This window comes from Emys orbicularis, chromosome 4 (genome assembly GCF_028017835.1).
Source record: "Emys orbicularis isolate rEmyOrb1 chromosome 4, rEmyOrb1.hap1, whole genome shotgun sequence".
NCBI classification, from domain to species: Eukaryota; Metazoa; Chordata; order Testudines; family Emydidae; genus Emys; species Emys orbicularis.
In genome coordinates, this window is record NC_088686.1 from 139,186,716 (window position 1) to 139,210,652 (window position 23,937).

General features: G+C 45.2%; 1 protein-coding gene across 2 annotated transcripts; it reads left to right on the plus strand.

Moving 5' to 3' along the window:
* The first annotated feature begins 10,337 nt into the window (after positions 1-10,337).
* Positions 10,338-22,637, plus strand: LEMD2 (LEM domain nuclear envelope protein 2). 2 transcript variants are annotated; one of them, XM_065403010.1, is made up of 10 exons: positions 10,338-11,293; positions 11,363-11,790; positions 12,791-12,831; positions 13,656-13,731; positions 15,117-15,193; positions 15,860-15,939; positions 18,875-19,020; positions 20,063-20,164; positions 20,261-20,363; positions 21,761-22,637. In XM_065403010.1, exons 1-10 carry the CDS (start codon positions 10,338-10,340, stop codon positions 21,909-21,911), a joined length of 2,160 nt encoding a protein of 719 aa, XP_065259082.1. In that variant the 3' UTR covers positions 21,912-22,637. The 2 variants fall into 2 exon arrangements, with proteins under 2 accessions (XP_065259082.1, XP_065259084.1); XM_065403012.1 differs by having other exon boundaries at positions 10,338-11,182.
* Positions 22,638-23,937: the final 1,300 nt, after the last annotated feature.

The following is a 23,937-nucleotide window of genomic DNA, read 5'->3' on the forward strand; positions in this document are numbered from 1 at the left end:
GAACGTTAAGCTCCCTTCTCATTGCCCAGACGGTCTCTCGGTGCTGCTGTTGATCGTTACAGTGACTTCGCACCATTTCCGAGCAGCCACCCTTGGTACTGCTCCCCGGTTCACGTCCCTCCTCCGTGGGCAGGGAACAATCTTGCGAACACATTGTTCCAGCCCTTTGAAAATGTGTCAGCATAAAAGCAAGACGGAGGAGCTGCCTTCTCCTCCTGAATGGGTATTAAGGGCAGAACGCACATTACAGGCCAGCCCAGGTGGGGCACTGAATAGCTAAGGGGAAATCAGTGGGAGTTAGGTACCTAAATACTGGGCTTTGGAGTCTGCTTCTCTCTTCCCTTAAGGCCAGAGTGTGGCCCATCCTGCACACCAACCAAGGGGACTAAAAGAGGGTGTAAGACCCCCTCTTACTCCATTGAGCTGTCTACTCACACCAGGGGTACTAGCGCAGAGGGGATAGCAGCCTCCATGGGGCTGCCAGTCCCCATACATATGTGAGTGGAGCTTGGGCTCCACCCCACAATGCAATCAGTGCAGTTGTGTCAGCATGCTGGGGACATCCTGTGTGTGTCAGAGATGGCATATCTATGGGTGATCTTACTGTATTAAATATTATGCATTGTTGTGGGCCAGGGATTGTATATAATTCCCTGAGGGAGCCCTCCAGTAGCTAAGAACAGGGGTGGGTGTTGAGGCAAATTCACTCAGACTGGAACACCTCACAAGAGGTCCCACCCCCCGGGAGGGCTCGCCTATACTGGCTCAGACTGGATTCTCTAGAGACCAGCAGACAAAGAAAGGACTTTTGGATAAATAGCCTGAGTTTAAAGTGACTCTGGGCCTACTTTCTGATCCAACAACTGGATAGGACCTTCTGTCCCAGGGACACCCCAGTCCTTCCTGGAAAGGGTTGGAAGGACTTGACCTATTCATGGGGGTTCTTGTTCTGAGCAAAAGGTGTTCTGAAGTTATAACCAAAGAAAAACCCCGTGGTGGGGTTGGAAGGGCTGACTTCTACCAGAGCCCTTGTTGGACTTGGGGGGGTGATCTCTGGTAGGCTTATTAGCACATGTGTAGGTTCTTTTAGTGTTTTAATGTTTTCTCTGTAATGCTTTCACCTTAAGAATAAATGTGCTTGCTTAGAAAGGGCTGTGCGGTAGCTTGTACCTGTGGGCAATTACGTTCCTTTTAGCCTCTGAGGAGAAGCAAACCAGACCTGTTTAGTCAGTTTGACTTTCTGAGGAACTCACGGTATAGGCAGGGGACTGTGCAGCCTGGTAAAACCCGGTCAGGAGGGAGAGAGAAATCCATCTGCACCCAAGAGAGGTGACGGCTGAGGAGTTGGGAGCCTAGAGTGGGTGCCCTTGCTGGAGCACAAGGGGAAAATATAGGTGCAGTCGTGACACACTGCACCAGCTGTATGCCTGACACCGTGTAAGTTCCCTTCCCCTCCACACCTCCACAGAGGAAGGAGAAACTAGGGGCACAGTCTACTTCCCAGTCTACTGCTTGGACAGCACAACTCAACGCTGTCCTGTACATGGGGCTTATGGCACAGCCACAATTTAGCCTTTGCTTTCTGTCCCAACACCCACTGAAGTCAAAGGGAGACTTTCCATTGTCTTCCATGAGCACTGGATCGTACCTTTATAACAGTTACACATCAGTGTATCTCCAGTCTCTTCAGTGCAAATATTCTCAGTTTACAGGGGTGTGACAGAGATCAGAACCAGGCTCTTGGTTTTGCCAAGTTGTAGGTATTTGGGGGAATGTTGCTGTACACAGAAACTTAAGGGCTAATTGAGGTTCTAATTGTTCAGCCCTGAAGTCAATGAGGTTTGCCTTAGCGAGGGCATAGGGCCAGATCACGCATCTCTTATTCACACTGTTGTGCACATATGCGAGTTGCCCCACTGAACCCAATGGGACTACGTGAGTAAAAGCTCAGCAGAGCAGTATGCAAAAGGACTGTACAATCCAGCCCTAAGTAAACAGTGAGTAACCACTAAGGATCTCAGGATTTAGGGTGAAATTTTCAGTAGAATGCAGCACCCGTAAATTAGACCACATTGGCCAAACAGCTCAGCACCTGCAATCTAGGCCAAATTTTCAAAGGAGTTAGGTGTTGAGCTCTCTGGACTTCTGGCCTCTATTTAGATGTCTGAATGGGAGCTGAACTCTGAAACTCAGGCCCCGATTGTGTTGCTGAGCACTTGAAAACCTAGCCCTGAGCTCTTCTGATAACCTGGCCCTCGGTATGTAAAAACTAGAGGCAGAAAAATTCTGTGACAGTAGGTTATTTAGTCAATTCATGCACGCACTGTTGGGGAGCAGTACGGGATTGTGATCTACAGTCAATTCTCTGGGGCTTTATCCAGTCTAGGTTTAAATAACCCTAGCAACAGTGCTTCCACCCATTCTGTGGGATTACTGCTCCAATTCAACTGTGCTGGTTTCAGTTTGTCATCATTTCTTCCAGAGTGGAAGTTGAGGAGGGTGGGTATTGCACATAAAGCTGTAAAGGACTGAAAATTGTAAGTGAGGCTTCTAAAGGATTGGGAATTGTATGCAAAGGACTGGGAACTGTAGAATGAATAAGGACTGTATAAGGCTTATAAAGGACAGGGTATTGTATATAGAGGACTGGGTAATGTATGTGTGGCTTATAAAGGACTGGAAAAAAATATTTATTTATATATATATAGAGAGAGAGAGAGCCTATGAAGGACTGAATTTGTTCTTTCCTCTCCTTGCAGGTAACTGATATCCTCAGACCCAGAAGAGCAGGGTGATGCTGCTTGCTGGACTACAGGTCTACGCTTCTGCAAGACTAAATCTGTAAAGTGCTTCAAAAGAAAAAAATCTGATGCAAGCTAATAAAATGTGCAGATGAATTAAATAAATGACTTGTTTCTTTCAAATGTCTTTAATAATCAGACAGTGAGCTCCAAGTGCAGGAAGGAATCAAAATGGCTCTACAACATGATGCTTTCTAGGTGTATAGAATAGCATCTTTAGTCTGAAGAGCTCAAGGCACGTTGCACACACTAAGTAATTAGGTCTCACTCACCCCAGTGTGGATAAATATTGTTGATCTCATTTTACAGATGGGGAAAACGGAGGCAGAGGGTGGTTAAGTGACTTGCCCAAGGTCAAACAGCAAAACCCCTGAGTTCTGACTGTCCATCCCTGGTCTAATCACTAGAGGATGTTGCCTTCAAGAGCTTGGAATAGGACCCTGGAGTCCTGACTCGCCGCTTCCCAGTCTGACCACTAGAGGACACACTCTCCCACAGCTGGGAACGGAACCCGGAAGTCCTGACTCGCAGTTCCCTGCTTTAATCACTACAGAACGTTCCCTCCTGCTAGACCACACATCACGGTAATATTGGCAATTCACCATAACTATATGAAGATCCATCTTACTGACAGGTGCACTTTACCCATAGCTACTACACTGTGAGTACACACTGCTTATGGTCCATGCTCACTTCTGCCTTGCAATAACACACAGATCCATGTTTATTTCTACTTTGCAAACACAACTGAATATAAATGATTAATTCCACTTTAATGTAATATTAATTACGATGCATTTACATGCCTTTTGCTTAATTAAGAACAGTCACTCTATAGGTACCATGGAATTTAACATCCATAAGGTGTGAAATAGTGAGACAAATCATACGTCTGAGTGACAAGTATCCAATTCCAATCCAATTTTATCCTCCCATTTTAACATAAATTCTGCTGTCACTGTGGATCATTTAAATAGCTGCAGTGTTAGTGCCAAAATAACACACACGAGATTGGAACTGCTCTGTACTTTGTGTTTTGAAAGCCAGTCCCCCCTTAGGAGAAGATAAATCTCCTCCCATATAACAGTACATGTGGTCAGGAGTGCTTGCCAGCTTCAACATGCAATTCAAACACATATTTCCACTGCACAGACTGATCAGGCTAACGTAGCTGGAGTTTTGCAGGGATTGTTGCTGAAGGGGCAGGTCACACTATAAAATCACTGATAACTGAATCTGAGGAGGGAAGATAATGAATGTGATGCATTCAGCAAGGCTGAAATGAAAAAAGTGCGGTCTCCTAGGGCAGGATCTTTGGCTGGTGTAAATCAGCTTTCCATGGAGCCAGCCCAGTTTGCACTAGTTGAGGATCTGGCCCACTGACTTACCAGATTTACAGCGTAAGTGAGATCAGAGACTGGCCCGTTGTTCTTAATGGGGCATTCACTACAAACCTGAGCTGTTCCCTCCTATGAGGGGAAAACCATAGGACAGGGAAGGAAAACTGGGTGAGGCTCTTCTTGAAGGAAGACCTAGGAGGTTCTGCTCCCAAGCCCTGCAGATCTCCTGGCAGCTGTGTGGGTCTCAGACTTGCTCCAGGCACAAGGCTGCACCCGCCTGATCTCTTTCACCCCACTCTTTGTGACGCTGCCCTGTGAGGGCTTCCCCAGTTGGCAGATGCCCCCAGAGTTTCCCCCGTGCAGGGACACTGCCCAGTGCAGAGGAGGTTCCCCAAAAGAGCCTCTGGCTGTAGCAACTTACTTGAGCTTTGTCCTCAGGGCTGGCAATGGGGCCGAGGCAAAATCTCACCGCCCCAGGGGTGGAGCCCACAACCTGAGGAGACTTCCATGGAGTCTAAGGGAGGGGTGGTTGGTGCCATGGACATGGTTGACCCTGTCTCCCATGCAGGAGGCATGAGATCCAGTTGTGGCTCTAAGGAGTGCGACCTCCCCCTTCAGATTTTTACCTGGGCAGAAGATGGCTTCGCCAGTCAGTACATAGCTCATGACTCTTCAGCTGATGCACAAGGCGGAGTAGAACCCAGCTCCCTCTCCAGTAGCTCTGCAGGGCTAAGAGGAGTTAGAGAGAGAGAGAATGAGAACATACTTTTGTCCCTGTCTGGCTGATCTGGCTCCAAATACACACATGAAACAGTTCTGAGCTGTAAGAAGGGGCCATCTGTACAGTCAATTTTCTAACCCTCGCCATCATCAGAACGGGCCCCTTTCTAGCCTGACCTATTTTGACACGGTCCTTTTAACTAGCCTTCTCCTTTCTGCTGGTGCTCTGTATACACACTCACTTTTCCTTTCCCTTCAACCTGCCTGCCTCTGATGTGCACCCCTGTAATGAACCAAACAGAAAACCGGCTCCTGCACCCATCTGTATGCACAGCATCCCGGCCGGCTGCTTAGAAGTGTCAGTTCTTTTCCTTTCCCTTTTCCCTCCTATTGTCAGCATTCGATTACCACCATCAGCTCAAATAATTCCTTTCGCTAGCAGCAGCTCATCCAGTTTCCAGGGCAGCAAACTCCATTACCTTACCGCAAGCCAATACGTGGGTAGCTGTGAACTCACCTCTCAAGAAACTGATCACATTTTTCTCTAGCTAAGCTGGAGGGTGGGGAAAAGAAAAAGAGGAACTAAATACAGGGCCTTAACCTCCTCAGAAAGCCAGGCAGACTCAGGACATGTCACACGATCTGGCCAGAGACAAGAAAAGTTCCAGTCGCACCTATGGTGCACTCATGAGTGATGGGGTGTCTGGCAGGCACAAATACCCTGTGAGTATCCAGTGTAAGTGAAAAGTATCCCACACCACGAAAAGGGGTGTCGCCAATTAACCATGTAACTAGAGAGAGCTGGGTCAGGGCTTGGAACTACCTTCCCTCTTGTACTGGGTGGGGGTTAATCGGCTACACCCCTTTTCATCGTGTGGGATACTCCCTCTCTCCCCCCCCCCCCCGCCCCCTGCATCCAGGAGGTGCATGGGGATGGTGCAGCCATGACTCCACATCTGTCTACTCACTCAAACCTTCCTCTCCCTTCAGGTAGGGAGCATCAGAGAAGCCGCTCCTGCTGGCCCGCTACCACAATCTAGGCAGATCTAAGGCAGTCATGCTGGTGTGGGGGGAGTAACTTCTCCCTGCTCCCCCACGTGGCCACGTTAGTCTCAGCCATGGTCAATCCTACAGTAACTAAAGCAGGGATGTTCAAAGTCACCACAGGGACTTGAAGGCCCAGTTTCAATTAATTTTAATGGGAACTGGGGGTTCAAACTTAGGTGGCTTTGAACATTTCAGCCTGTCTCTGCAAACTTCTTAGGGCCTGATTCTGCCATCTATATGCACACTGGGTGGCACCTCACTCTGCATGTAACCCCATTGAAATCAGTGGGGCTACTCATGGACTACGGTACCACACAACATGAGCAGGAGTGACAGAAAAGGGCCTGTAGAAACTACAACTAGCAGACCCAACAGTATCTATAATCTGCACTCTGGGTGAGACACTGGGAAAAAAACAGGTAGCTGCTTAGTAGCTAATGGTACTACAGGCCAATCTACAGCCTCAAACAGAAGTAGCCATCTATCATCTTAGACTGTGCTCATCACCGTGGTATCTGTGCACCTTTAGCAAGGGTAAGTGGGCAGCCAGGTCACGCCATGAGGCTCAGTTTGCACTAGTTTTCTATAAGGGGGGGCTTGGGTTCCACAGAAGGAGCAGGGGTGACAGCCTCCCTGGGCCTACACAGGGGATGGAGGCCTTGTCTTGCATAAGGGCAGACCCTACACATTCCTCATCCAGTCCCTCTCATCCTCCTTTCTGTGTGGTAGGGATGAAGTGGTGAAGCCACAAATCTCCCGCCCCCCGCCCACTTCCTCACCAGCAGTTCTGGGACCCCTCTACTCACTGACGAAGATGGGCCAACCCAGCCCATAATTATCTATATAATTATCCCACTGTAGCTGCCATTCAATTGCAGAGGTAACAGCCAAGAGGAATTATGATGAAACCTGTCTTAAATGTTCACTCACGGGACCAAAACAATCAGTTGCTTAAAGAATATAGCCTGCTAAAATAGATGGGGGCAGGATTGAACATTGGCCTTAAAGTCCATGAGTCTATATTTCAGTGTGGTCTCTGAAGACAGGCAGTCGCCCAGTGAATCCTAATGCTGGGCCAGACTCATTCTTGGCATATCCCCACTGACATCCATGCGAGGTTACAGTAGGCATGAATATGGCCTGGTCTCTTAACTAGGGATGGGTGCCCTTAAAATGGGTGGTATTTGGACTGGGTTTGCATGCTTGGGTGGGTTTGAAGTCTGCATGCGTAGCCTGAGTTTATCCAAACTAGCTAAAAACCCCGAGTCTGCAGAAATGGGGCACTAGCAGAATATTCTCATTCTCTATTTACATGGCTCCAAATTATTAACTGTTAATTGTGCTTTCCCGTTAGTGAACACAGGAGGCTAAGATTAGCACTTTCAGACTTCCCAGCAGAATGGAGTGTGATTCTTCACTGGACCGCCTGGCCTCTGCTAAGTGGGTGTTTGTGTTTGCTAACTAAAGTGTAGTGTATTTTGCAACCACCTTCTTCAGGAAGACCTAGAATGGCTTGATCTGATGGCCTAAATTGGAATAAGTGATGAGAACAAAATGAGTATGAAAGGAGGATACTAGGAGACAGAAGCAACCATACCAACTTTTCCTCTTATTTAAAACATCAAATAAAATGAAAGGCACAATCACTCCCTGAAACTGTACAAGATGCAAATTTTAATCAGATGACATGATTCTGTAATGGTTCTGCCTGCTGATCCAGCCAACTGCACCCGGTGGAATCCAGCAGAAACGTTTCACACTTCAAAGGTCTCCTCTCAGCTTAAAAGGGAACCTAAACTGTGTAACTGAGGGGAGGAGAAGAAAGAAGATTTTTGTACTGATGGAACCAACCATAATAGGCTTTGACATACCAGCACTCTGGCAGTGCCAAGCTGATGTCACCTAGAATAACGGTGAGGACACAAAGCAGGAGCACGCTCCAATGTGTGTGTGAGCATGCATATACATGCATGCCTGTAACATCTATTCTAAGGTTATTACGTTCTACTCCAGAAAAGCAGCATCATGTAATCACTGCATTCATTTTACCCAGCTTGGCAGTCACACACTGCTGCTAATATCTGATGGCGGGTTGGTGGTCCTCATAGCTCTAATCATAAAAACTCCTATGTAGGCACTGTGCATGTGCATTAGTCACAAGGTCCTCGTTACCTTTAATAACATTACAATAATAAACAATATTTCAGCCACTTTGATTATATTATTATATACAACAACAGCAAAAAGCAATTACTCTACATCACTGATGCCAAATTTAATTTTCAAATCAAAGCTGGGTTTTTAAGTTGTAAGCGTCAAACAACTCCCTTTCCCCCAACAAATCTGAAGGGCCTGCTCCTGCTCCCATCAGCTTCAGTGGTGCAGATTCATACTTTAAATGAATACATTTAAGAAGGGTTGATGAAAGCTGAGAGGGGGCTCAATAAGGAGAAAGTTAGGTGGACCAGTGAGAATTGAGAAGGGACATCTGGCGTTAAGAGCTGTCTCTTTCGCTTCACAAATGTCAACTATTGGCAGGTTCCCCACTGTTATCATTTCACCAGTGATATCAGTTGTCAATGAACACAGGAAGACACACAACTATGGGCGTGGGAAGGGGCAGAGTTACCAAGCTTTTCTGGATTCATTGATGTCAACTATTTTCAGTCTGCGGTTCTCAAGGCTGGGTCTCAAGCGAGGGCCATTCCTACCTATTCCACTATCTTTGATCACCAACCAAGTGTTCACTGGGAAAATAAAACGGCACAAGAGAGACTGCTTTTAAAACAGAGGCAATTTAGGGTGACACCTCTCGGGGACAAATCTGGTGCACCCCGGTGACACCTCAAGCACATCTTCTTGCTGTACTGAAATGTGGCATAAAAGAGTAACCTGCTCAGCAATGGCATAGGGTACAAAGGGACTGTTGCATAACAATGCCAAGGCGCATAGAAGTGTCTGCCTGTTACCCTGCAGCAAAAGCCACCATCATGTCACTCGGCAGCCTGGCACCAAAGCCCCACCTCCCCCCATGATGGCTGTCATAACTATAAAGGGAAGGGTAACAGCTCTCCTGTGTACAGTACTATAAAATCCCTCCTGGCCTAGGGTGACCAGACAGCAAGTGTGAAAAATCGGGACGGGGGTGGGGGGTAATAGGAGACTATATAAGAAAAAGACCCAAAAATCGGGACTGTCCCTATAAAATCGGGACATCTGGTCACCCTATCCTGGCCAGAGACTCCAAAATCCTTTTACCTGTAAAGGGTTAAGAAGCTCAGGTAACCTGGCTGACACCTGACCCAAAGGACCGATAAGGGGACAAGATACTTTCAAATCTTGGGGGGGGGGGGAAGGCTTTTGTTTGTGCTCTTTGTTTTGGGGGGTTGTTCGCTCTTGGGACTGAGAGGGACCAGACATCAATCCAGGCTCTCCAAATCTTTCTGAACAAGTCTCTCATATTTCAAACTTGTAAGTAAACAGCCAGGCAAGGCGTGTTAGTTTTTATCTTTGTTTTCTCAACTTGTAAATGTACCTTTTTGCTAGGGTGTTTACCTCTGTTTGCTGTAACTTTGAACCTAAGGCTAGAGGGGGGTCCTCTGGGCTCTTTAAGTTTGATTACCCTGTAAAGTTATTTTCCATCCTGATTTTACAGAGATGATTTTTACCTTTTTCTTTAATTAAAAGCCTTCTTTTTAAGAACCTGATTGATTTTCCTTGTTTTAAGATCCAAGGGGGTTGGATCTGTATTCACCAGGGAATTGGTGAAGAGTCTCTCAAGGCTACCCAGGGAAGGGAATTAGCATTTTGGGAGTGGTGGCAGCGGACCAGATCTAAGCTGGTAGTTAAGCTTAGAAGTTTTCATGCAGGCCCCCACATTTGTACCCTAAAGTCCAAAGTGGGGAAGCAGCCTTGACAATGGCACTGCCACCAAAGCTTCGCCCCATGGCAATGCAACGTCTCATCGGTCACCCTCTGCAATGCACTGTGGCGTCCAAGTGTCACCGCCCGGCAATGCACTGGGCCACCGATGGGTCATCTGGAAGCAGTGACACGAGGGCATTTAGCTGGCGCAATCACAAATAAAAGGCTGAGCTGCCCCCCTTTCCCCTGTGTCTAACTTGTTTCCTGTGAAGGGCAGAAAACAGCCTTCCAGCCCGGCCCCTGCATGATAAGGGCTTGAGAGCAGGCCCTTGGGACCAGAGCTCTGACCTCCCCAAGATGGCGTCCATGGGAGGCGTTTGGGCCTATTTGACCTTCCCAAGATGGCGGGCGCAACAGCCCGGCTAGACGCTACATAGCGCTTACCTTGACCTTCCCACGATGGAGACTAGAGGCCTCCTTTCCGCCTCTCCCAAGATGGCGGTCCTTGCTTCCCCTCTCACAGAGCGCTTCCGGCCGAGGCCCCGCTTGGGCGGCAGTTCCGGGCATGGCCGGCTTGTCAGACGCGGAGCTCGGCAGGGAGCTGCGGGCCTTGGGCTTCCAGCCGGGGCCAATCACCGACTCCACCCGCGAGCTCTACGTGAAGAAGCTGAGCCGCCTGCGGGCGGAGGGGGCGCCTAGGCCCCAGTCGGGGAAGACAGCAACCCCCAGCATGGCCGGCCTGTCAGACGCCGAGCTCGGCAGGGAGCTGCGGGCCTTGGGCTTCCAGCCGGGGCCAATCACCGACTCCACCCGCGAGCTCTATGTGAGGAAGCTGAGCCGCCTGCGGGCGGAGGGGGCGGCCGGCCGGAGGAGCCAGAGCACAGGCAGTGCCTCCAGGCCTGAGCCGGCCTCGGCCTCCTACCCTCGCCGCAACCCCAGCCCCCTGGCACACAGGGCCCACAGCCAGGGCCGTAGGGAGAGTGAGGAGGAGGAGGAGGAGGAGGAGGGCTCGGAGGAGGAAGATGATGGGTACCAGCTCCCCCGCAGGGATGTAGCAGAGGGGCTAAACCCTTGGGCCCAGCTGGGGAAGACAGCAGCCCCCGGGGGGCTTGCCCCCAGCACTCAGTGGGGGGCAGAAAGGGGGTTCAACCCCAGCTCCCAGTGCGGGACAAGAGATGTAAGGTTAGCCCCCAGGCCCCAGTGGGAGGCAGAAAGGGAGTTAACCCCCAGGCCCCAGTGGGAGGCAGAAAGGGAGTTAACCCCCAGACCCCAGTGGAGGACGAGAGATGTGGGGTTAACCCCCAGCACCCAGGGGAGGACAAGGGATGTGGGGTTAACCCCCAGCACCCAGGGGAGGACAAGGGATGTGGGGTTAACCCCCAGCACCCAGTGGGGGACAAGGGATGTGGGGTTAACCCCCAGCACCCAGCGAGGTGTAGAAAGGGGGTTAACCCCCAGCACCCAGTGGAGGACAAGAGATGTTGGTTTAACCCCCAGCACCCAATGGGAGACCGAAAGGAGGCTACCCCCCAGCACCCAATGGGAGACCGAAAGGAGGCTACCCCCCAGCACCCAATGGGAGACAGAAAGGAAGCTAACCCCCAGCACCCAATGGGAGACAGAAAGGAAGCTAACCCCCAGCACCCAGAGGAGGACAAGAGATGGGTGGTTAACCCCCAGCACCCAGAGTGGGACAAGAGATGGCGGGTTAACCCCCAGCACCCAGTGGTGGACAAGAGATGGCGGGTTAACCCCCAGCACCCAGGGCGGGACAGCAACAGTAGTAGGGAGATTAATCCGCAGGATCCCGTGGAGGACAGGGGGAGAAGGGTTAACCTCCACGAGTCAGTTGACAGGGGCAGCCCCCAAGCAGGGTGCAGTAGGAAAGGGTAAGGGTCTGGAGTTCTACCTGTCCTGGTTCCTGTACCTGGCCACCCTGGTGTTGTTGGTGATTTTCCTGGGCATCCTCTGGGCGAAGATGATCGGGCCAGGCTGGCTTCTGGGGGCAGAGGAGAACCGTACGTGGGGGATTAAAGACTTTTTAAAATCACTTCCCCCCTTTTCCTCTCTCCTTCTTTCTCTCCAGTCTCCTCTTGTTTCCATCCCCTCTATTGTCCATCTTCACTGCATTTATTTTTCTTCTCCCTGTCTTCATGTGTTTTCTTTGCCTCTTGTCTCCCCAATCCCTGGGGCACTTTGTTAGTCATGGAAAAGTGTCTTGTGGGTGTGTGTGTTTTTTTTTTTCTCAAGTGAACTTGGCTTGAGATTCTTCAAATCCATAGATTTTTATGGAGAGTTAAATTTTCATCTAGCACTGAGGACATATTTTATGATCCTCCATCATAATGATGTACTACCCGTGTAATTGCCCATCATCTGTTTTAATGTCATTTTCTACAAAGCACAGTCATCCAGTGTCCTTGATCTTGACCACTTCAAAAGTACAAGACTTGAAATTGCCTTCTGCTGCTACCTCCAAGAACATTTGAGCTTAAATATGCAAAAAAAGTGACATCCTATATCCCTACTGTAGCAGATTAAATTCACAGAAATGTTCTGTTTGTCTGGTTCCAAAATGAAGGAAAAGGGTATGTGGAAGGAGGTTGCAAAGTGTGGTTGCCAAAACACAACACGGGTGAGAGTGTTTTGTGCATTGACTAGGTGAGCACGCTGCCCTGTTTTCTCAAAGTCAGTGAATACTGCAAGAGCATAAAACATCTCTTCTCTCTAGAATTATTTGCAAAATGGTTTGTAAACTCCAACCTATTTGCCTACTGAACAAAATTCCTTGTTTCTGCCCTGATGTGTATGTTACTAATTTGGGTTTCGATATGGCCTACTTTAGTTGTTTCAATAGCAATGTTTGACTAGTAAGGTAATACTCAATGGGATGAATGGTAGAAGAATCAGATGCTTTAAAAGTAGCTATTTTTAACCACTGCTTTAATCACTAGTTATTTTCTCTGTTGAAGTTTTTATTTTCCAGCTGACTAACCCTTATTTTCTTCTCTCTCTCAGTTAAACTGTTAACTGTGGATTGTGAGACAAGGACAGATGATGTAAGTGTAAATTTAAAGTTCGTTTTTTAAAAATCCGTACTGTAGGGACCGGCATCTCACAGACAGTTAACTATTCTAGCAAATTTCACAAATCAGTTACTGTCAATATCACTGCCAAATAGCCTGTATCATTATACAGGTGGAATTTAGTGGTTTACCAAAGTTAGATTTAATAGGCTTTTTTTTTTTTTTTGCAGGCCAGACTAGATTGTGACTGTATAGAACAATCTGAAAGTTGTAGATTTAAGCTACTGAAGATCTGAATCACTTGGTGTTATTTTCTTTAGTTAATTGTAACATAAGTGACTTTGATTTGTGACAGATTTTACCTGTATAGTCAGTTTTTCTAATAGAAGCTTTAATAAAGCTAAATCCCTAATCTCTGTTGAGATGTGTTTATGCAGTTCTGATTTATTCCATAATGCACTATTGAGAGAGACAGACTTCTGTATCAAATTCAGAGTGGTGAGATATGCTGGTAAATTGATAGTTGGTCTCTTGTGATGTTCTGGGGAAGTATATCATAAATCTGTTTACTGTACCTGAGTTTGAAGGAACTGCTCCCTCAGCTGCTGTTGGAGTAGAAGGCTATGATGTTTGGGACTTGGAGGTATTTGCATTTCACAGGAAGTGCTCAGCAATTTACAGGATTAGACCCTGAGACTTTTTGCCTCAGTAATCCTGTATTTTAATTTTACCAGATGAAGTAGAGTGCAACTGAACATACACTTCTATTAGTATTTTATTTTTGTATTTTGGCTGATCTAATTGCTATCTTGTTGCTATTGATGTATTGATGTTTATTATTTATTTTTGACTTTCAGTTCTGTCAAGCTAAACAGAAGGACATTTTAATGACCATGCTGTATGAATTATATAACTACCTGGCAATACAAGCTGGTGAGTTCTGATTGTCATTATAAAGCACTTAGGAGGGTTCAGCAAACTGCATCTCCCAGCTGGCTGGACATTTTCCTTGTGCAAATGACTTGAGGGGCACTGAGAAGGCAGGCAAAAGGTGAAGAAAATGTTTTCTTTAAATGTGAATTGTGCTTTACTAATGCACTTATGTCACTGCCAAGGTATCTGTGTTTGTATGGAGCTGTTATTTGCAGATCATATATTGGGAATTTGAGATGCAAATACTCAACTTTATAACTTTTTTTTTTTTTTTACCCCAGTGCCTCAAATGCTTTGCAAGATACCAGAGTCCAACAGCAAAGCTTTTCCATATGTTTATATAAAACATTGGCTTAGAACACTGGCCAAAACAGTCCAATCAGACATTAGAATACAAGTGGCTGCCCAGGTCAATGACTAATGGTTTCATGTTGGAGAAGGAAATGCAGTTAGAAGTTTCTTATATCTTCTCATTATTCAGTCAAGCAAATCTTATTAATATTGTGCCAATGCGTAGAATTGTCAAAAGTACTTGAGTTCCATTTTGAAAAGTGATTTAGTAACTTAGGAGCCCAACTCCTTTACATGTTCAGTGAGTCTTATGCTCTCAAGTGCCTAAATCACTTTTGAAAATTGTACTCAATAGCATAGTAGCAGTTATTTAATAGGTATGTTCAGACTTCTTTTCAAGTCAGGTTTTCATGGTTTGGGTTTGTGGACTTTCCTCCAACATTTGCCTTTGTTCTAGTAGAAGGTTGAAGCAGGGAGGTATGCTCCACTGTAACATTGATCAGTCAAGTTGAACATCCGCCATACCTGATGGAAAGTGTTCCTAGTGCATTTGGCCAAATGTGCAGTTTTGTAGTGTGAGATGGCGGTATTCTTCTTGGCTCCTGTGGTGGGTAGCATATACCTTGAAGCAATAGATTTGATTGCCCTTATCTTAGGCCAGTGGTTCTCAAACTTTTGTACTGGTGACCCTTTCACATAGCAAGCCTCTGAGTGCGACCCCTCCTTATAAATTAAAAACACTTTTTTTATATATTTAACACCATTATAAATGCTGGAGGCAAAGCGGGGTTTGTGGTGGAGGCTGATAGCTCATGACCCCCCCCCCATATAAGAACCTTGTGACCCCCTGAGGGGGCCCAACCCCCAGTTTGAGAACCCTTGTCTTAGCCTATATACAATAGCTACAAATTTTATTAAAGGTCATAACATTATCTGGCTAAAATATTTAACTCCAATCTTCGGTGTAAGCATTTTGGCTACAGCTAAAACTGATTTAAAAGAATAACGCTTCCAGATCGTTCAGGGCATTTCCTGATTGTCTAAGAGTTGGATTTTTTTCAGGGTTGTTTCCATCTATTTGACTTGTTTTCTAGGTAGTTTTGAGTGTGGAAACCCTGAGAAGCTAAAAAGTAAATGCATTCTGGTTAGTGAAGCAAAGGATTATGTGGCGGTAAGTAGGATTGGAATGAGTGTTAATTGTTGTGTATTGTAGTTAATTTCTTTCTGTCTGTTATTTATTGCTTTATAAAACAATGTACCATCTGGTTCATTTCTTCATCCGGTTCTGAGTCTTTCCAGATGTTCCTTTGGCCAGTCCTGTTCTCCGCATTTCTTTCAGAAAACAATCTTCTACTCCATCTCTCTGACAACACTGATTTAGCTGTTGTAAATCTAACTAATGATTGTTCCTTAGTTGTCAGTCTTCTGATGCCAGAAACGTCCCTGTATTGGGGATTGGCAGCAGTAAGGTTTTCCCCAGCTCACCCCAAAGTGATAGAAGGCAGGCTGCTTTGATCTAACGTTCCACTTCTTCATAGAAAATTGTCAGCAAGATTGTTGTATTTAGCAGTTAGTCTCAGAAGTGTAGGGAGAATATTGTTTTACAGTGTGCTTCATGTATGATATACCAAGTTATAAATTGTAGTCAAGATTCCAGGCCGGTCTGTAGATTTGGTTTGCCTCTCTGCCAGTTTGCTGAGTTAGTTAAATTGATAAGAGGTAATCTAGAAAAAAAAATGCAGGTAGAGCAATTTCTCCCATTACAGCAAGGCAATAATGTTATTCCACCTTCTCAAATGAATGCAGAATTAATCTTCTTATGGATTCTTCCATTTAGAATGTAACCGGTAATTCCCCAGAGAAGTTTGAAGATGCCCTGCAATGGATACTGAACAGTAACAATGATTTAGGGATATGGTGAGTGAGTGGCAGCACAAGCTGTTCAAGTTATAATTCACAGCACTGGCTGATCTTACGTAATTTGATATTTAGTATATATTGGCTTGTTGGCATATCACCTATCCTGTTAGATCTCATAAAATAAGCCAGGATTGGGGTGGTCAGTACTTGAATGGGAGAACCTCCAAATTAAAAGTAGTGTGCTGCAGTAACTGTTGGTGATTTGGTAGGTGAGTCAGTGTCCCAACATTGTGTTGGGGGGCATTGTGCTCATGGAGCTGCTGTCTTTCAGATGATGGATAAATCTGAGGTCCTGAATTCTTGTGGTTATTAAAGATCCCCTGGCACTTACTGCAAGATTTAGGAGTGAGGTAATACCTTTTATTAGACTAACTTCTGTTGGTGAAAGAGACAAGCTTTCAAGCGGCACAGAGCTCTATTCAGGTCTGTGTAGCTCGAAAGCTTGTCTCTTTCACCATCATACGTTGGTCCAGCAAAATATATTACCTCACCCACTGTGTGTCTCTAATATCCGGGGATCAACCCTGCTACAACAGCGCTGCAAACAATTTAAAGTGTTAGTCCACATGTCCTGCCTGTGTTCCAAATCTGTGTGATTAGAATCTGTCTTTTAAAATTCTCCCCAACGCTTTCCATTGGATACTGCTCTCTTCAGTATTTCTGCTGCAAATGGGGCTTTGGTGTTCTAATGTGCAGCCACATTCCACCGCTGAGGTGACTGAAGGTCATTAGTGACTGAAGCAATCCTGTTAGTTAGTAAAATGCTGTGCGATCTGAGGATGAAGGTTGCTATTTAAAAAAAAAAAATTGTGAATGTGTCAGCATTAGTATGTATTACTAACAGAATACCTGATCAATGGAAAGGCTCTCATTACCTTCACTGGGTGCTGGATCTGTCTGAGATAGAGTATTTCCTCTTATCCTTCATGGACAGCCATGATTTTAACACTTGAGAGGGGAGTGAGGAATATTTGTGTTTGACAATCTTGAATTTCATCTAGTTGAAATCATCATCCTGTGAAAATCAGCTTAAGGTTTTGTTCAGCCCTTTGAAAAATATAAAACGCTGTATAAGTCCGTTCTGTATATTTATAAAGGCTCCTATGCCTGTCTCATTCGGATGTCCTCGTGGACTGTGTGGGAGATATTAAGAACCACTAATTGTAGGCAGGGACCCATTATAAACATAGTTTAAAGCACCAAAACGCAGATACATTATTTGAAAGCAACTTACTTTGGAGAACTGTCAAGGAGGGAAAATATTAGCAATCTGAAGTTGCCCCCTTTGCAGTTATCAGAGATTAGATTGAACTAGCATGAATTGTTATGCTATACCAGCACATTTCATGTTTCTACCAGTTTCTGAAGGATTTAATGATGCAGGGAAACAGAATATTAAACCTGTAGCCCTTATAGTTGACTATAACATTCTGAATGTAACCTAATGCAGTATTGTCTTCCTGAGTCAGTGGACATACTAACATAACTCACAAAGATGTGACCTGTCTCCATTCAGTATTAACTCTGGGGTCTAGTAATGATCATTTAAATGTCAACATAGTTAGCTGTTTCACTACTATTTAACTCATCTCAGCAGAAACACTGGAGTTGTGGGCATAGCTTGAATAGAATTCCATTATTTTTTTTCTCCTAACCTGCCCCCTACAGCTACTGCTGTAATCTAATGTTCCAGGTGTTGTCTATTTCTTAAAAAAAAAAAAAAAAAAAAAGAGGAGGAGTCCGGTCGCACCTTAAAGACTAACAGATTTATTTGGGCATAAGCTTTCGTGGGTAAAAAAACCACTTCTTCAGATGCATTATTAACAACTTCATCAACAGCTCACCAAATTGATCCAGTGTTTGGCAGCTCATTATGAAACTCAATAAGAATGTACAGTGAGCTAAAAAACTGCGGTTGGCTTTTTAACAGACATTATGTGAAGTTATTTTGACTGTGCACTGGTAAAAACAGAACAAAATAAGATCGCTGTGGTTGGTAATTCTGCTGCCTGTTCTATACATTCATTTAAGATTTGGACTATAAATCAGACAAAGTGGTTGTGAAACAGTTGGGTATCTCCAATTACAGCATGGCTCAGTTAAACAACTATAACCTGCCAATGGCTTGTTATTTGCATGCTGCTGGACTAAGGGTTCAAGTAATTTGCACTACCTGTCTACAGTGGGCTATTCATTACAACCCTACAGTGAATTGGTAGCTTTAAAAAAAAAAAAAAATCTTAATCCATCTCTTACAAATTGGCGCACTTTCAGTTGGATTTACCTAATGCCTACTGATTTAATAGATCCAATAAGGAAGCAAACTCATGTAGATCTGTCTATCTGTGCTATAAGTGCAAAGGGTATCTGATGGCATAGTGCATGCACGAGTGAATTTGGGAATGTGTTATGAACTGTGCCATAAACGCTTTCCAAGGTTGTGTCTGGTTTACGTTAGCCATATTTGATTTGGTGTCACTTTTCCAGCTAAACTGTTTATGCTCATCTGTAGCAAGGAAAACAGTCCAGCCTCCACAGACATTCACACTCTCTCAGCTGCTCTCTGCGCAACTGCTGATGAGTGACTCAGTAAACATTTCCATTTCTCTATGCTGGGAGATGGGAATCCAATTTAAAGTTTAATCTTCTGCACACTGAGAAGTGCTGTCAAAGTGTCTGCAGAGGGAGACTTCAGTTTACCAGTGGGAGTTCTGATCCTGCTGCCTTTTCTAAAGCCATATTCCTCCCTTGCTAAGCAGCCAGTGCTGAAATGTTCTGGAAAGACCAGCAGTGAGAATGCTTTAGTGTTTTCTACATGGTGTGCTGAAAGAGTTACAGCTGCTGCAATGTGTTTGCGCACCTTGTCCTGATTAAAGTCTGTTGCTGGAGTCTGTGCACTCTTCAGGGGTGGTTTTCTGCCTTTTCCCATCAGGTTAAAAGGGGAAGACCCATCAGAACCGGTTACCAGTGTAGACCAGGTGGTGTGCCTCGAATCCACCCGTCCTCGGATGGGGTTAGGCTGTCGTTTCCGCCGGGCAATAAGCACCGCCATTATGAACCTTTTCATCTTCTTCTGGAGTAAGTCTTTAGCCTTAATAGCTGAGCTTTCCCCGTCCCTACACAAACTCCCACAACCACATTAAACTAGTGGTAAATGTTAAAGGAATTGGTGAGTTAATTTCTATCTAATTAACCTGTGATCTTGCAATAGAAGGAGACCTGTAGAGACCCATTGTCATGCAGTAAGTGCTTTTCCTTTATTTCAAATCAGCAAGTACATCAGCTGTCCATCTCATTTAAGTGTATCTCAAGCATTCGTTGTGGTGGCCTGCAAAGTTAGTCTATTAACAACCTGCCCAAAGACTTTGTTCTCATCCCTTCCATGTACAACACTGTTCAGTCTTCTGGCATCACTGTTAATGAGTTGTAGTATTTCTTTGTCAATTTATATTGTGGTAGTGCCCAAATGCTTCAGCTGAGATCAGGGCCCAACTGCTAGGTGCTGTACAGACACATAGTGAGAGGCAGTTCCTGTCATGCTGTGAAGAGCCTATAATCTAAATAGACAAGACAGACAAAGGAAGTATCATTATTCCCATTTTACAGATAGGTAACTGAGGCACAGAGAGACTGAGTGACTTGTTCATGGTCATAAAGGGGGTCAGTGGCAAAGTCACGACTTAAATCTGCATCTCATGAGTCCCAGTCCGGTGCCTTAACCACAAGGCCTTGCTTCCTCTCCTTTCTGACCCCTTATTTCGAGAGCAGTGAAGCCTGACTGTTCTTCTGAATTATTGTGGGGTAGGCTCTGTCAAAGTGAGGGGTCTTGAATTTTAATGCTGTAGAGACCAATAGTCATCCTGAGTTTTCTGGCGGAAGGGAACTGCCAAGAAATCTCTCCCCTTTGGAGTTTGACTCCAGGCACTGTCAGTTTCAGAATTCCCATGAGTTGTGGTTGCCACAATAAACAACATGAATAACACAGATATAGTTCCAGGCAGGCCCTGGATAGCAGAGAATAAAAACTGTCTCTGATAAGAGTAGAAAATAGAGCAGCTAACATCCACTGAACACATGAATATGAGTGCACATGCTTCCATTTGTGTTCGTCCACTCATAGGTCTAATCGTCCTCTGGGGGATCCTGTTACTCCTGAAGTATCGCTGGCGGAAGATGGAAGAAGAGGAGCAGGCCATGTATGAAATGGTGAAGAAAATCATAGGTAGAACCCTACAGCTCTTTGGCGATCTAATTTAAAATGGTCTCTTCATTTCAGATAATTTCACTCCCCTTTGCCCCATTCTGTTTCCTCTTACAGATGCTGTCCAGGATCACTACAAAGAGTGGGAACAGAGGTTGGAGCGATACCCATATGTAGGCATCCTTCACGTTCGAGACACCCTCATTCCACCCCAAAGCAGGTGAGCAAATTCTTTCCCTTCAGCTCAGGTCATAGTGCACTTCGTGGGTAACAGACTGGAAGCAGACTTATTGGGGAGGGGTGTGTGAGGAATTTTAGAGGAATGAGTCTGGCCTTTGGGATTGCAAAGGATTCTGACATAACCCAGACTATTGTTGTAACCCACTGGGGATAAATGTGACAGTCCTAGTGCTATGCAGTGTAGTTGTAGCCGTGTCAGTCCTAGGATATTAGAGAGAGAAGGTGGGTGAGAGAATCTTTTATTGGACCAACATCTGTTGACAAGAGAGACAAGTTTTCAAGCCATGCAGAGCTCTTCTCCTAGTGCTGACATTTTGAACATTCACACAGGTGTGCTGTCATTGTCATAGCAAGGAGAAATTGGCTTTTGTTTGCTTTTCCTGGGTGTTGGGGTGTTCTATTTGTGTTCCCTCATCTAAACTTGAATCAGATGTTATCCTGAACATCACTGCTCTGTCATATCTTCTGGCCAGGAGGACTGCAGTGCTGTGCCTTTCAGAATGAGGCATCCAGCGTGTAGCCAGAGCATCAGAGTAGCTCTTTCCTGGATGGCTCTGTGCATTGCCTGCCATGGGAGTGAGACTAAGCTCACTAATCAAATTTGGGTTTCCCCACTGGCCAGAGCAAAGCAATTGCTAATTAGGCAGATGTAAATGGGAGATGCTGTCCAATTACAGGTAGGTTTCTGGTTTGTTGCTCTTCAAGGAGGCAGCATGGTCGAGTAGCTGGATCACAGGATGGGGAGTTAGTAGACTGGGTCCTGTTTTTTCTTTGCTGCAGTATGCCATTTGCCTCATCTCTAAAGTTCCGTTTCCTCTTCAGTAAAATGGAGATCATCCCTACTTTGTAGAGTACTTTGAGATCCATGCTGTTATGAAGTACAAAGCCTTAATCATTCTCATCCTTATCAGTCGGTCTGATGTGGTTTTATCTGATCAAAAAGGTTTGAGCTCATTTGCCTGCATGGGATCCTGAATTGAAATTTGGGAGCATAACTAGACACGGATCCAGAACAAGGCAAGCTCCACTTTGTGTTCTAAAATCTAAAATTTGCAAACGTTATTGCAGGTGTCCTTGGGGAAAATTACTAATTGGGGTCTCCTTGCACCACAATTCAGATTTGGAATTCTGTGCAATCTGTAAGCCTGCTTGTAGTGCCTGGAGGGCTCACCTTCCACAGTATTAGAACCATGTATAAAGAGTTTGTGCCTTGACGCCCTGTCTCAGAATTAGCTCTGAATGTTAGCTTTGATCTCCTTTACTCTATATTGGAAGGCAACGGGAGGAGGTTAAGAGTCACTTTGTAGGCAGTGACAAGTGCGCTAAGCAAGAAAACATAAGGCATAGATAATGCTTACGTTTTGCTGCTCCTTCCAGGAAAAAAATGAAGCGGGTCTGGAACAGAGCTGTGGACTTCCTGGCTTCGAACGAATCACGGATTCAGACAGAGTCACACAGAATAGCAGGAGAGGATATGCTGGTGTGGAGATGGACTCAGCCCTCTTACGTCTCCGATTCAGAGCACTAACCAGGAGCAAAGGAGGAGCTGTTGGTTCAGTCTGTGCAAAGGGACAATTCCCTCTTTGGATGTGGGAAGGGATGGACAGGAGTTCTAACTTTCTCAGTTTAGAATCACCCCAACCCCCTTTCCCTCTATTTCTGAGAGACACTTAACAGATTATTTTTAGGGCAATAATCTTGGTTTGTGAGAAGATGGACTTGAGCTAGAGAAGGAGCCAGAAGCACACCAAAGCTAGCTGTCCAGTGAGTGTTTGAACTCCATGAGTAAACAAACATATAAGCACTCTTTAATACCTAATAGAAAGGGGCAAGGGATCTCTTTGCCCAAGGGGTAGGAGGTTTAAAGCTGACCTTTACTGTGGGAAAACCAACAAGTGGTTTTACCCATCAGCAAATGTTTTTTTAAAAGAATTAATATTTCCCATGGAAACATCAGGAATGGGAGTTAGGATCCATTAGTTTAAAAAATGCTTTTATCTCACTAGCACACTAAGAATCAAACATTCAACTGACGCTTAACAGAGAAGAGCTCTGTATTTGTTTTGCCCTTACAAAGGGTGGGAGGGGTTGAGTGAGGGCAGTGTCATGTGCCTTGAGAGATTTGGGATATGGGGGGTTGGAGGAGAGGTGGTGATCTCCTATGCTTTGTATGTCTGCTTTCGTTGTGCTTTGTCTTATGCCAGGAAGGGGGGAACAGGTGGCAAATGACAGAACACAGGTGTACATAAGGAGCATGCTCTTATGGCTGCAGCCAAAAATGATCGCTCCGTATGTACAAAAAAAGAACTTGGGAATGAACATCCAGGGTGAATGTACATGTCTATACTGGGCAGCTGCAATGTGTGTGTATTCTTTTGGAGAGCAGATACACAATGCTTACAGTGTTGATGGAGGGCTTGTTTGCGGGAGTTAATGTGGCAATGCCACAACACTTAATGAGCAGAGATCAATTCTCCATGAACACTGCAGGCGTTGTATTTTGTATATACAGCTGTTTGGCTACATATGTTTGGTTTTATGTACAATTAAGAAGTGTTTGTTTTGAGGAGAAAATAGCACCAGAGTGTAGTGACCTAGGCAGGACTGAGATACTGTTGTTCTCAGGGTTCCCAACATCCTAAACTTGTTATCCCAATCTCCACTCAGACAGCCAGGACCCAATTCACTTCTGGCAGAACTCCATTGGCTTCACCCCCTTATGCCAGCAGTCATTTGACCCATTATAACCAGTGGATTTTATTTCCATTAGTGTCCTAAATATAATACGTGTGTGCCCATGTTCATAGAGAGCTGCTTCAACATTCGGGATCAGCAGGCAAGCTTCACACGGCCATTGAATCCTGGCTCCCCTGTCCATGGAACTGCATTGAGAAGTAATTTTATAAAGTACCCAGGAAGGTTTGAACTGGTTCCTTAATGTATGGAAGTGTGTCCTAACCATGAAGCTTGCACTTCTGCCTCGCCTGCTGGCCATGCTGAAGATTGAAGGATTGCTGGGGCGCTTTCACCTATGCATTCTGCTGGCTGCCTCGGATTCATTATATATCCTGCTGGCTTGTCGGAGAAACTCAGTACAGAGAAGCAGTCTCCAGAAACAAAGCAACAGGAGGCCTTATTAGTTAAGTAGGAGAAATCCCATGTTGAGTTGAATTTTATCCCCGTGTGTTCCCTTTTATGGCATAGGCAGGGTGTTTGAACAAAAGAGGAAACTCAACAGCTGTGTCCAAGACATTAACCATCTTTCCCACGCCTTATTGATTAAAACAGTTGATAAAACAAAGGCAGCATTTATTCTTTTAATGTGTTAGGACAAGATCTTCATATCCATTGGTGCTTGTGAAAACTCCCATCGTGCCTCCTGTCTTATATCTTTTTAAAAGATATATGGATTTTGTAATTTTTTTAAACCACCAGATCTAGAGCGAAAAAGGCCAAACACTGCACTTATCTTTTGTACTGTTGATGAAATTCTTTTTTTGTAGGATGAATCTCACTGAGTTGGTGCTATTTACACATTTAACTTGTCTATACAC